Source organism: Heptranchias perlo, chromosome 5, assembly GCF_035084215.1.
Source record: "Heptranchias perlo isolate sHepPer1 chromosome 5, sHepPer1.hap1, whole genome shotgun sequence".
Taxonomy (NCBI): Eukaryota; Metazoa; Chordata; class Chondrichthyes; order Hexanchiformes; family Hexanchidae; genus Heptranchias; species Heptranchias perlo.
In genome coordinates, this window is record NC_090329.1 from 90,078,344 (window position 1) to 90,090,870 (window position 12,527).

At 39.2% G+C, this 12,527-nt stretch overlaps 1 protein-coding gene across 3 annotated transcripts in view; it reads left to right on the plus strand.

The window, feature by feature from the left end:
- The window catches only part of me1 (malic enzyme 1, NADP(+)-dependent, cytosolic), a 409,773-nt gene that overhangs the window by 360,628 nt on the left and 36,618 nt on the right, over nucleotides 1-12,527 (plus strand). For all 3 annotated transcript variants that reach the window (XM_067984787.1, XM_067984785.1, XM_067984786.1), the window contains exon 11: nucleotides 2,911-3,053. In XM_067984787.1, coding sequence (XP_067840888.1) covers nucleotides 2,911-3,053 — 143 coding nt within the window. The remainder of the gene's footprint in view (nucleotides 1-2,910; nucleotides 3,054-12,527) is intronic.

A 12,527-nucleotide genomic window follows, 5' to 3' on the forward strand; every position in this document is an offset into this window, starting at 1 on the left:
GAACCAGATTCAGTTAACAGCTTAACTGTGCGTGAACATCTATCCAATAGCGATCATAACATGGTCGAGTTCAATGTAGTGTTTGAAAGGGAAAAAAGTGAGTCAGCTGCTAAGATTCTAGACTTGGGTAAGGCCGACTTCAATGGGATGCGACAGAGACTGTCCACAGTAAACTGGGCAAATTTGTTAATGGGTAAAACGACTGATGATCAGTGGGAAATGTTTAAAGAGACATTTAACGTGATACAGAACCAGTTTATACCCCTGAGGGGCAAGAACTCTACTTGCCAAAAAAAACAGCCATGGACAACTAAAGAGGTAAGGGACAGTATAAGACATAAGGAAAGGGCATACAAAAAGGCAAAAAATGGCACAGATCCTGGCGAGTGAAAAAGATACAAAGATCAACAAAGGGTCACAAAACAGATAGTAAGGGCTACAAAAAGAGAGTATGAAAAGAAACTTGCAAGGGATATCAAAACCAATATGAAGAACTATTATAGTTACATTAGGTAAAAGAGGGTGGTCAGGAGCAGTGTTGGCCCCGTAAAAACTGAAAGTGAGGATATTGTCATTGACAATGGGGAAGTGGCGGACATGTTGAACAATTACTTTGCTTCAGTGTTTACAGTAGAAAAAGAGGATAGAATGCCGGAAATCCCAAGAAAACTAATGTTGAATTGGGGACAGGGACTCGATTAAAATTAACATAAGTAAAGCAACAGTAATGAAGAGAATAATAGCACTAAAGAGTGACAAATCCCCAGGACCAGATGGTTTCCATCCCAGGGTTTTAAAGGAAGTAGGTGAGCAGATTGCAGATGTCCTAACTATAATCTTTCAAAGTTCTCTAGATTCAGGAACTGTCCCTCGAGATTGGAAAATTGCACATGTCACTCCGCTTTTTAAGAAAAGAGAGAGAGGTAAACAAGGGAATTATAGACCAGTTAGCCGAACATCTGTTGTGGGGAAAATGCTGGAGTCTATAATTAAGGACAGGGTGACTGAACACCTCGAGAATTTTCAGTTAATCAGAGAGAGCCAGCATGGATTTGTGAAACTGTGGCAAATGTAATTCAGTGTAGGCAAATGTGGAGGTCATCCACTTTGGATCAAAAAAGGATAGAACAGGGTACTTTCTAAATGGTAAAAAGTTAAAAACAGTGGATGTCCAAAGGGACTTAGGGGTTCAGGTACATAGATCATTGAAGTGTCATGAACAGGTGCAGAGAATAATCAAACAGGCTAATGGAATGCTGGCCTTTATATCTAGAGGACTGGAGTACAAGGGGGCAGAAGTTATGCTGCAGCTATACAAAACCCTGGTTAGACCGCACCTGGAGTACTGTGAGCAGTTCTGGGCACCGCAACTTCGGAAGGACATATTGGCCTTGGAGGGAGTGCAGCGTAGGTTTACTAGAACGATATCCGGACTTCAAGGGTTAAGTTACGAGGAGAGATTACACAAGTTGGGGTTGTATTCTCTGGAGTTTCAAAGGTTAAGGGGTGATCTGATCGAAATTTATAAGATATTAAGGGGAACAGATAGGGTGGATAGAGAGAAATTATTTCCCCTGGTTGGGGATTCTAGGAGTAGGGGACACAGTCTAAAAATTAGAGCCAGACCTTACAGGAGCGAGATTAGAAAACATTTCTACACACAAAGGGTGGTTGAAGTTTGGAACTCTCTTCCGCAAACGGCAATTGATACTAGCTCAATTGCTGAATTTAAATGTGAGATAGATAGCTTTTTGACAACCAAAGGTATTAAGGGATATGGGCCAAAGGCAGGTATATGGAGTTAGATCACAGATCAGCCATAATCTTATCAAATGGCGGAGCAGGCTTGAGGGGCTGAATGGCCTACTCCTGTTCCTATGTTCCTAAGTGTCACTTAACGAAGTGTTTTTAAGTTGCGAGGAATGCTCAACTTAGAGAGGGAGTCAGGTCATTAACACTCTATGAAGATGCACTGTCATGTTTGGTGAACCTTTTTTTTGGGAGGAGCAAGAAAAAACATAAGTGCTGTGCATTATTTTTGTCCAAGTCAAGCATCGGTGATGTGATACGGTATTTTAACACATAGGAACATGTTGTTTATGTTTGGGCAATGTTACTGTTTGCAACTGCTATTTATAATAGCATTTTATTGCAGTTTTAATAGTGATTTGAATAATAATGTATTAGCAAAATCTAGCATGCTTAGAGGCATTACAGGAAGCTCACTTAAAACCAAATTTACATTACTTTTCATGATATATTCTTGTATGTCAATCTTGTTATAATGTATCGTGTTCCAGAAATTTGGATTGCAGGCTAGTATTGGCTGGAAAATATGAGACAAATGAAGTCTATTAGATTTGCAACCCTTGGCAGTAGTGGATGAGTAGAGGCTGCCACCTTTTTGCTTGGTTTGAATATCGTAAAGATATAGACGCTTGACTGAAACTAGAGTCTTCATTCGCTACTCTTCTTAAGTAGCTCTGGGCATTGCACTCATCTACTCTGCCCAGTCTCTCACTGCATTTGTGAATTATCTAGCACTGCTTGCTTCTCTGACTCCCAGGGTCCTTCTCCCTACAATGGTACCAGTGTGTGGAACGGCCAGTGCAAATTTAAAATCAAATTTCCTGCACTCTTGCGAGATGTGATGACTAGGCATCTCCTACATAAATCATTGATTGTTTTCAGGTTTTTTTTATTTGGGAAGTGGGTCACCTTGTATGCAGTTATTTATGGTACTTAGATGAATTCTGTCCTGTATCAGTAAGAAAGTGTTCTTGGCTTGCAGTGCTGACCTTTCTAACAATATCTTGTTCCTTGCCTTTTCCCTGGGAGTGTGAACAGTATTCTTAAAGATACATGGAAACAGAATCCTGTGTATTGATTTTATTTGACTCTTTCTTCCAGGAGTTGCTGCAATCAGTGGTGCATTTACTGAACAGATCATTAAAGACATGGCGAGCTTCAATAAGCACCCAATTATATTTGCTTTGAGCAACCCAACCAGCAAAGCAGAGTGCACTGCTGAGCAATGTTACCGTCTGACTGAGGTATTGTATCCAATTTGTAAATGTAACTTTACTTCTGATAAGTTTCACCACTCTAAAATTACAATAATAACACAGACAATATCTCAAGAAAACATGAACATTTACTTAATTATTACTAACTTTTTGCACTCATACTTGATTTTAAATAACCTTATTTGAATGCTACAGCTGAAATGGTTATCATGACTGGTTTATCATACAAAATGCAATTCCTAAGGAGCACAGCAAATTCCAGGGTGAATATTTGAAAAGTGATACCTGAAAATGATTGCATTTTATAATTGCTTGTAGTTATGATTTTATATTGCCCAGGAGGACAGAAATAATTCACAGTAACAGATTAATATTTTTTGTTTGATAATGGCTTTACTTTGCTGATTTGATTTAGTGTTTAGGAATACTGAATATTAGCACTAACTGTTGTCTTGCTAAGATCTTCAGAACCAGCAAATAAAATCCCAATTTTTTTTTAAAAATTGAAACTTTGTGACATTGATGGCAACCTCTTGTTGCCAACTAAGTTTTGATCTTAAGGACTAAATTGTCTCTGTTTCTGTGCAGCAAATGTGACGCCACTACCTTCCTGAGAACTCTGCAGAATTCCAGCACATTGATTCAAATACTTGCTGGAGATAGATTTAAGTGGCATGGGTAATATTTATTCAGCAGTGCAAACAGTGAGCTTCGTATTGTTGCGGATAAAGGCACAAAGTGAGAGTTCAAGTTTTCTTTTTACAAGAAAGACATTTCTGAGCAAGTAAAGCCTTTCACATGCAAACTACACTTTTCAAACTGTAGATTTAGACTGCAGCACTGTCATTATTACTGATTCTTATTAGACAGGGAAGGTTTGAACATTTCTACCACATTTTAGAGAGTTAGTGTAATTTCGTAGCATATAAACACTCAACATACTTAAAGTATACTTCCTACTACTCAGTTAGTGATGTTGCAAAAACACTAAGTATTATGAAAAAGAAACATTTAAAAGGATACGGGGAATGCGACTGTGCATGACACTCTCACGTGCAAGGGGCCAAATGGCCTCTTTCTGTGCTGTAAAGTTCTCTGTTTCCATCGTGTATTTTAAATGTCTGAGTTCAAAAATTATATTCTTGATTTTCTACACTACACTACAACATATATGAAAATTTTCTTGCAAATCTAAACTTGGGTACAATTTGCAGAAGCAGGAAAGATTACATTTCATTGTGTAAAATAGTATTTGTGCAGTTAAGAGCTTTTTTAATACTCCACAGACAACTTTACTTGTTGAGGTGCAATTGGGCTGTGTCAGATGCCTTGGATGTATGACTGTCTATCAGCAGCCGTTCCTGCTGTGCATGTTTATACAAGTAAAAGATTGACCTGGTTGCGTTATGTCAATCTTTTCATTTTAAAAATAAATAAATAAATGTTGCTCCCACCTCTAAAATGGACAGAATAAAAGTTCTCCATTATTCACGCATTGGGAATTTGTCCAATCTTGGTTCTGGGAATCACATTTTTTTGTCCTAAGCACCCTGCATGTGACTTCCTACTCCCATCTTTATTAAAGCATCCCATGATGGACATTTTTCCCTCAACGTCGAACTCCGAGCCTTTGCTTTGCCCTTGGACCCAGCCTCATAGACGCTGTATAATTAAAGCAGAGGACCTCAATGCAACTATTTAGTCCCTCTATTATGCCCAAGATGTTTGGATTTGAGTGCTGGAGATAGTCAACCAAGGGTTACCCCTTCGTTTCAAGGTCACTGCCCTGCATTTTATGGACGGAGATAGAATGTTAGATCACTTAAGGGATACCCTTATTACCAAGAGTTTAGCATCCAAAAAAAAAATCTCATTTACTTTAGGGGCTGTGTATTCCCAAAGCAGTAGATACAGGGTCTTTCTTCCATTTCCTTTATTGTACCAAAAACATTCAGGCGGCCTGCAACCCATTTTGTATCTCAAAAAATTCCTGGACTCTGGAATCCAAGTGGGCCACATTCCTGCACGTTACAAGGCTACGGGGACAGTGTGTGGCAGTGAGATTAATTTCAGATTGCTCTAGCTAAGAGCTGGCACAGAATTGATGGACCAAATGGCAAAATGGGATTTGTGTTCTATCCCTGGAGCAATGCTTCCTAAGATCCTATTTATATTCCCTTCCTGCAACATTAGAGCAAAGCATCTGTCGCACAGCCCAGGTTTATCTCTGGATATTAAGACTTGCATCAGTTACTACCTTTGTGGTCCCAATGTATATATGTTTGAGAGGCTAAGTTAAAATGCAGGCAATGATCTTTTCAGAGTCCTTTTCTCCATAGGGTTGCCGACTCTGGGCATATTCCAGAGGTTTCAGCAGATGACCTCCCACCCCCGCATGCCTGCCATTGGTCATCTGACCCCTCCATCGTCGTGGTGCATTGCCTTCCCATGCCCAATTGGAAAGCGAACAGACTCTTCTATATCTGATTGGATGATTTTTGTTTGTCAGTCAAATAGTCTTTTTTCCCGGCTCCAATTTTTTTTTATGCCCCTATGATTTTTCTCCTAGGTGGCGCACAGTAGTGTCCGGGAGATTAATCTTTAATTCCTGGAGACTTCAGGACAATCCAGGTGTCTTGGCAACCCTATTCTCTTATTTGGTTTGTATGGACAGGGAAATTTGTATTTACTAATGCAATCAATATGGATTCTGCCTTACTGCAACCCCCTAGAACATACTTGTGTTGTTCTAGAATCCTTTATTAATATTGCCTGCCATTCTAGTCTCTCTCCTCTCTCTCTCTCTCTCTCTCTCTCTCTCTCTCTCTCTCTCTCTCTCTCTCAAATGTTATAACCAGAAATATTCCTGTCCAAACCTAAGCTATAATAAAGTACCCCTCCATAGTTGTTATTGTTTCTAATTTGAAATTTATTTTGAGTTTTGTGCATTTATATACACATTACTCAATCCTGACTCCTGATTTCTTACGAGTCCTGACTCCAGTTTTTTGGACCAGCTGCTTTTGAGTTTTTAGCTAACACACTGATACTGAAACAAGCCCTAATAGCTATGTTACAGTAATAAACTCTACTGTCACCAGTAGGTTTATTTCTGCAATATTAACCCTTAAATATAAAAATAAACTTGATTTTAAAAATAAATAAAAATTCAATCATTCTTCTTCACACCTTGCTTTTTCTTCCCGATATTCTCTTTCCTTTCCCTTTCCCTCTTCTGTTTATACTAACATTTTTTTCAGAGGCTCTATTTTGCCTAAAGGATTGCTTATGTTGTAGGGCCTTCATTCTTCAAACGAGAGAACTCCTCACACACCAAAAGAACTTATCCAATCTTGATTGATTCTAGAGAATTACTTTTTTGTCCTTATGTCGTTGAAATTGCCACCATCTGACCCTCTGCCCCCAACATAATAAAGGGTCAGGACCTGTGTGAAAGTTTGGTTTTTGATCTACACTATCCTAAATACGAATTCCTTCAAAACTTATTAGCCATAAAACAATAACGACCCCAGCAGGCCCTGGGTTTGTGGGGGGAAGGGAGGGGGTAGTCATGAGTGATCTAGATGAAGGATGCTACAATCCAAAGAATAATGAAGTTTTACAAGGTTCTTGGTCCTTTAGGCATACCGCACACATTATTACAGCCATAACAAAATAGCACCAGTTTAGGTAGACAAACGCCCCAGCAAGGAAACCCTGATTCCTGCTGTCAGAGCACGTCTGCCAAAAATATTGTCCTGCATGTTAAGTCCAATTTACCCAGTAGCACCTGGTGCATGTGTGAGGTGTACTCCACATAGCCACTCTACAGGCACTGTAAATGCAAACCTGATTGAGAAGTCTAAGAAGTAGGCAAGGGACTAGCAGAATGGCTCTTAGCCAGACTTCAAATGTTTACTGGCTAAATGCTACAGTGGAGAATGTACACTTAGTTTCCTAAAGCCCAGAGATTGGTGAGTACAAAAACAAAATGGTACCAATACAGGTAATACGCTTCAAATAAGACATTTGAATGAATTTTATGGTTGGTCCATAGCTTATGAAGGACTACATTAATATCCCAGTTAAGAACTAAGGCAGATCTGCTTGGATACAACTTGCATAAAGTGAGACAGAGGGGTGAGAATCTACCGGCTGCTAATACAAATATCAGAAAAGAAAAGACAACCAGGCCCATATCCTGATTCCCATTGGGCAGTGAACCATCGTTCCTAACCACTAGTAATGACAACTCCTGGTAAAGCCACAAACAAAAAGTAACATCTGCACCTAATTTCAAGAAAAACTCTGGCAAATTCTCCCTTGATTCCCTAAGGTAATCAAACAAGCTCCAGGAGACTATGGCTATCAATTATGCATCACCCGACATGCTTAAACTAATTCCCATTCCACAATCTAGAAATTCATTTCTCGAGGAATAGAATTGAAAAGCAGAGGAGTTATGTTAAACTTTTTTAGAACCTTGGTTAGACCATACTTAAAGTACTGTGCACAGTTCTGGTCTCCATATTACAAAAAGGATATAGAAGCATTGGAGAAAATGCAAACAAGATTTACAAGGATGATTCTAGAACTGAGAGGGTACAATTATCAGGAAAGACCGAACAGGCTGGGGTTCTTTTCACTAGAAAAGAGAAGATTGAGAGGTAACCTGGAAGAAGTCTTTAAAATTATGAAGGGGTTTGATAGGGTAGATGTAGAGAAGATGTTTACATTTGTGGGGTAGTCCAGAACTAGGGGCCTTAATTATAACATAGTAACTAATAACTCCAATGAAGAATTCAGGAGAAACTAATTTGCTCAGAGTTATGAGAATGTGGAACACTCTACCACATTGAGTGGTTGAGGCGAATAATATAGATCCATTTAAGGGGAAGCTAGATAAGTACGTGAGTGAGAAAGGAATAAAAGAATATGTTGATAGGGTGAGATGAAGTAAGATGGGGGGAGGCCCCTGTGGAGCATAAACACTGGCATAGACCAGTTGGGCTGAATGGCCCCTTTCTGTGCTGTTAATTCGATGTAATACCACCTATTGGAATGTACAGGACTAGAAATGACAATTGCTATCCATTGGATTGTTCCCCCAGTCGTACCCTGGAAATTCTTTCCTACTGTCTTCCTGTATATCCTGGATTTAAAACATAAAATTCCATAAATAGGTAAACAATGGTCAAATGAAAATATGGACATCATCACATAACAGAAACTCTCAAATGCTACTGATACTCCCATAACCACAAGTACAAAAAGTGCCACTGGTTCAGTCAATAGTACTCTCCTCTAAGTCGGGAGGTAGTAGGTTCAAGTCCCATTGCGGACTTGAGTATATAATCTAGACCGATACTTTAGTGCGCGACTGAGGAGTACTGTATTGTTGGGGATGCTGTTTTTGGATGATATGTTAAACCAAGAGTTCTCTTGATGTCATGGACAACATTCCTCACTCACCCACTGCCAAAAACAGATTTTCTGGTCATTCACTTGTGTGCTGTTAGACAATTTGCACACTGCACGATTCTACTATGACATTTGCTGACAAAAACAAGTGTCTGCACCTCAAAAGCAATCCATTGGTTGTAAAGCACTTTGGGACATTGAGATTGTAATAAGGCACTAAATAAATGTAATTCTTAGAAAAGCACAATTTCATTTAATCACTACATCAGTGGCCTTGATACTGTATTATACATAGCATAAAAGAGTATATCCTCTGATTCACCATGAGCAGCAGATCTGGATTTATAATATTCATAATATAGCCTACCTGTCCCTTACCTGTGGTCCTCTGCTACATGTGGCTTTGGGCCTCCATTTTATTTCCATCCGTCCGTCCAGTCATTGAGCATCAAAGGAAACATATCACACGACATGGATGCCATGCAATTGGAGGAGATATTAGGAGAGGTGACCAAAAACTTGGTAAAATAGGTGGGTTTTAAAGAGGGTGATAAAGGAGAAGGCGGTGGAGAGCCACGAGGCTTTATGGAAGGAATTCCAAAATGTAGGACCTCGGCGGCTGAATAGTAGGTGAAGAGAGGGACATGGTAAAACTGATGAAAAGGAACCAATTTTTTCAGATTTTAACTTGCATTTTTTATCAGGTTTTTTTTTGTTACCGTAAAATGGAACTTTAATTGTGAGTAGGCAGGGTTGACTCTATGGTCTTGTGATTGCAGAAATAAAATTATCAATATAGTAAATTTGTATGAATGTAAGTGGTAGTTTGACCTTTAGAACATTCCCAAAAATCTATTAGAAATAATTGATGGATTCCATGAAACTGTCCAGCAGAATTTGAGGTATACCTCTTATTCTGTTAACAATGGGAAACTTTATCATAGTGAGGGGGAAGAATTTTCAATCTAAAGTGGTGCCTACAGAAGTTAAATTAATATTTCCTTGAAGCCTCTTACCTGAAAGCAGTTATTCATATTTGTGCGAATGGAAAACCAGCCTCACTAAGAATGCTGTGTACCAGATGGCACTCGACTTGTATTTTCAAAGTTGTCTAGATGTTGCCAGAGCAAGTTGATTGAGGCTACTGCAAGATAATGCAAATGTTCTCCTATCCCCTGGTGCATATTCAGGATAGCAATCATGGTGAAGGGATAGATTTGCCTGTTACCTTAGCAAATTTGTTTGAGGCAAAAGGGTGATGTTCTCAGCATGATAGCTGGATTAATGACTTTAACCACTAGCAGCAAATGCAGGAAAGGTTATTTCTTTAATGGATAATGCTGTTGTTCTCTTAGTATTAGTGTCTGACTATCACAAGTGCTGCGTTTCACTGAGCCTTCTTAAACCATATTAAGGGGCCTTTGTTTAATGTAAGGGGAGTGCTGCATGCCATTTGTCTGTCTGTGGCTGACTTTCGAAATATAAAGAGCTGTCGGTTGTATTAAGGTTTTAATATCTGAATTGATGTGTTGAAAGTTTAGAAGCATATTTTGGTAAGAGGAATGAGGAGAGACAATATAAACTAAATTATACAATTTTAAAGCGGTGCAGGAACAGAGACCTGGGGGTGCACATGCACAAATCTTTGAAGGTGGCAGGACAAGTTGAGCAGGCTTTTTTTTTAAAAAAGCATATGGGATTCTGGGCTTTATCAATAGAGGCATAGAGTACAAAAGCAAGGAAGTTATGTTAAACCTTTATAAAACGCTGGTTAGGCTTCAGCTGGAGTATTGTTCAATTCTGGGCACCACACTTTAGGAAGGATGTCAAGGCCTTAGAGCGCGAGAGCGAGAGAGCGCGAGAGCGCGAAGAAGAGATTTATTAGAATGGTACCAGGGATGAGGGACTTCAGTTATGTGGAGAGACTGGAGAAGCTGGGTTTGTTCTCCTTGGAACAAAGACGGTTAAGGGGAGATTTGATAGATGTGTTCGAATTCATGAATGGTTTTGACAGTAAATAAAGAGAAACTGTTTCCAGTGGCAGAAGGGCTGGTAACAGAGGACACAGATTTAGCAAAAGAGCCAGAGGCGACTTTTTTACTCGGTGAGTTGTAATGATCTGGAATATAATGCCTGAAAGGGTGGTGGAAGCAGATTCAATAGTAACTTTCAAAAGGGAATTGAATAAATACTTGATGGGAAAAAATGTACAGGACTATGGGGAAAAAGCAGGGGAATGGGACTAATTGGATAGCTCTTTCAAAGAGTATCATAGGTACGGCACAGGCACGATGGGCCGAATGGCGGGCTCCTGTGCCGTACCTACTATGATATTTTATTTCTCAATTTCCGTAAGACTGCATTTTGCAAAACATCTGTGACACTTGGCTGAAATCTTGTCTGGGATTACAAATAAGCAGGAATCTATGTGGGTAATATTGGCATTTGTCCATTGGCATTTGCCCTGTCACTGTGTTGAGAAATCTCCCTCTGAGATTTATAATGAAATTAACTATGGACCAACAAACATTTTGTCACAAAGGCCTCCTTGAGATTAAAATCTCTTGCATTACACAATATATTAGATAAGCTATTTTGTTCTCTCTCTTTCTCCTCCTGAAGTTTCCCCATGTCAAATGCCTTCCTTGGCTAAGAACCCAGGATGAAGGCATGCTCCAAGGCTGTATCTCTGGCCATTATAAGGTGCATGAGAGCATTGGGAACCCTGGTGTATTCTTTCCAATTTTTTAAAAAAACATTATTTTATTTATTTTCTCCCATCTCTGTTTCCCTATGTTGAGTGCCATTCCAGGACTCAGAAGGCAAGCAGGCAGACTGGTTGCTGGGTCTCTGCTGCTACACCTGATTTTTGTAATCTACTTTTGTGGTGGAAATCAGGAGCTCATCTCATCAAGGACAAAAGTCCATATCCTCCCACACAGAAGCAACAGTGAACCTCCTGTCATTACTGTAGCTTGTAATTGAACATTAGGTGGAGAACTTAAGTTCACCCATCTGTCTTGCCTCAGTTTCAAAGTAACATACTCTGCATATTAATTAATTCTCATTTCATATGTGGTGACAAAAACTAACTTTGTATTGAAGTGCAAATGTGTCATTATATGGTAGATGTGGCACCATTTCAGTAATTAAATGCAGTGATATTGCCTCTTTTTCCAAGAGGTCATTTCCAATTAATGTGTTGTAGTGAAAATATTATTTTAAAGAAGTAACAAATCATTTAGTACTGTCTGTGCCTTACCTACTATGATGCTCTCTGAAAGAGCTTTCCAATTGGATCAGGCACCCAATTATACGTTCTGTTGAAGTCAATGGAAAGTCAAATCGTGCAGTGTGTAAAACAGGTGGCCGATCTAATCCCGTCAGTTTCCTGCTAGGCAGGTTAAGAATCCCCCCCCCCCGCCACCAAAAGTATTAAGACTATCCCAACAAAGCTGTATTGACTGAAAATGTTACAAACCATACTTTTGATGGGACAATACTACTACAGCAACAACTTTCATTTATATAGCATGGAGTCATCCATGCTGCCATCTATGAAATTGACAAGAATAGTTCCCAGCTAACATTTTAACTCTTATGAAACAAACCACTGATACAAATTGCAAGTCATAGCGTGAAAAGCTGTCAGTTGAAAATGTACATATTCCTTTCAGGATTAACAGAAGAGTAGACGCAGGTCAACATATCTGCACAAATTACATATGTGATCAGATATAATTAACAAATGCATTCACATCACACATCCCTGAAATTGACCAGAGCTTTAATTACCTGTCTCGGTTGCTTAAGATTGACTGATGGATCTTGGGGCTTCTATCGAAGAAAAAATGACTTTCAGGTCAAGCAGAATTTTGTTAATGAACTACATCAGTGTTGTCCAATAGAAATCACTGACTAGCCACAGGTGTTGCTACGGTTACACCATTTTAGCCACAGGCATTAATTTAGACAGAAGACGCCTTACCTACACTGATACACATATAAAGTACATTTACCTGTGGTGTATATTTACTGAACATCTACCAACACTCTAACGAAGGAAGTAAAGCACTCAGC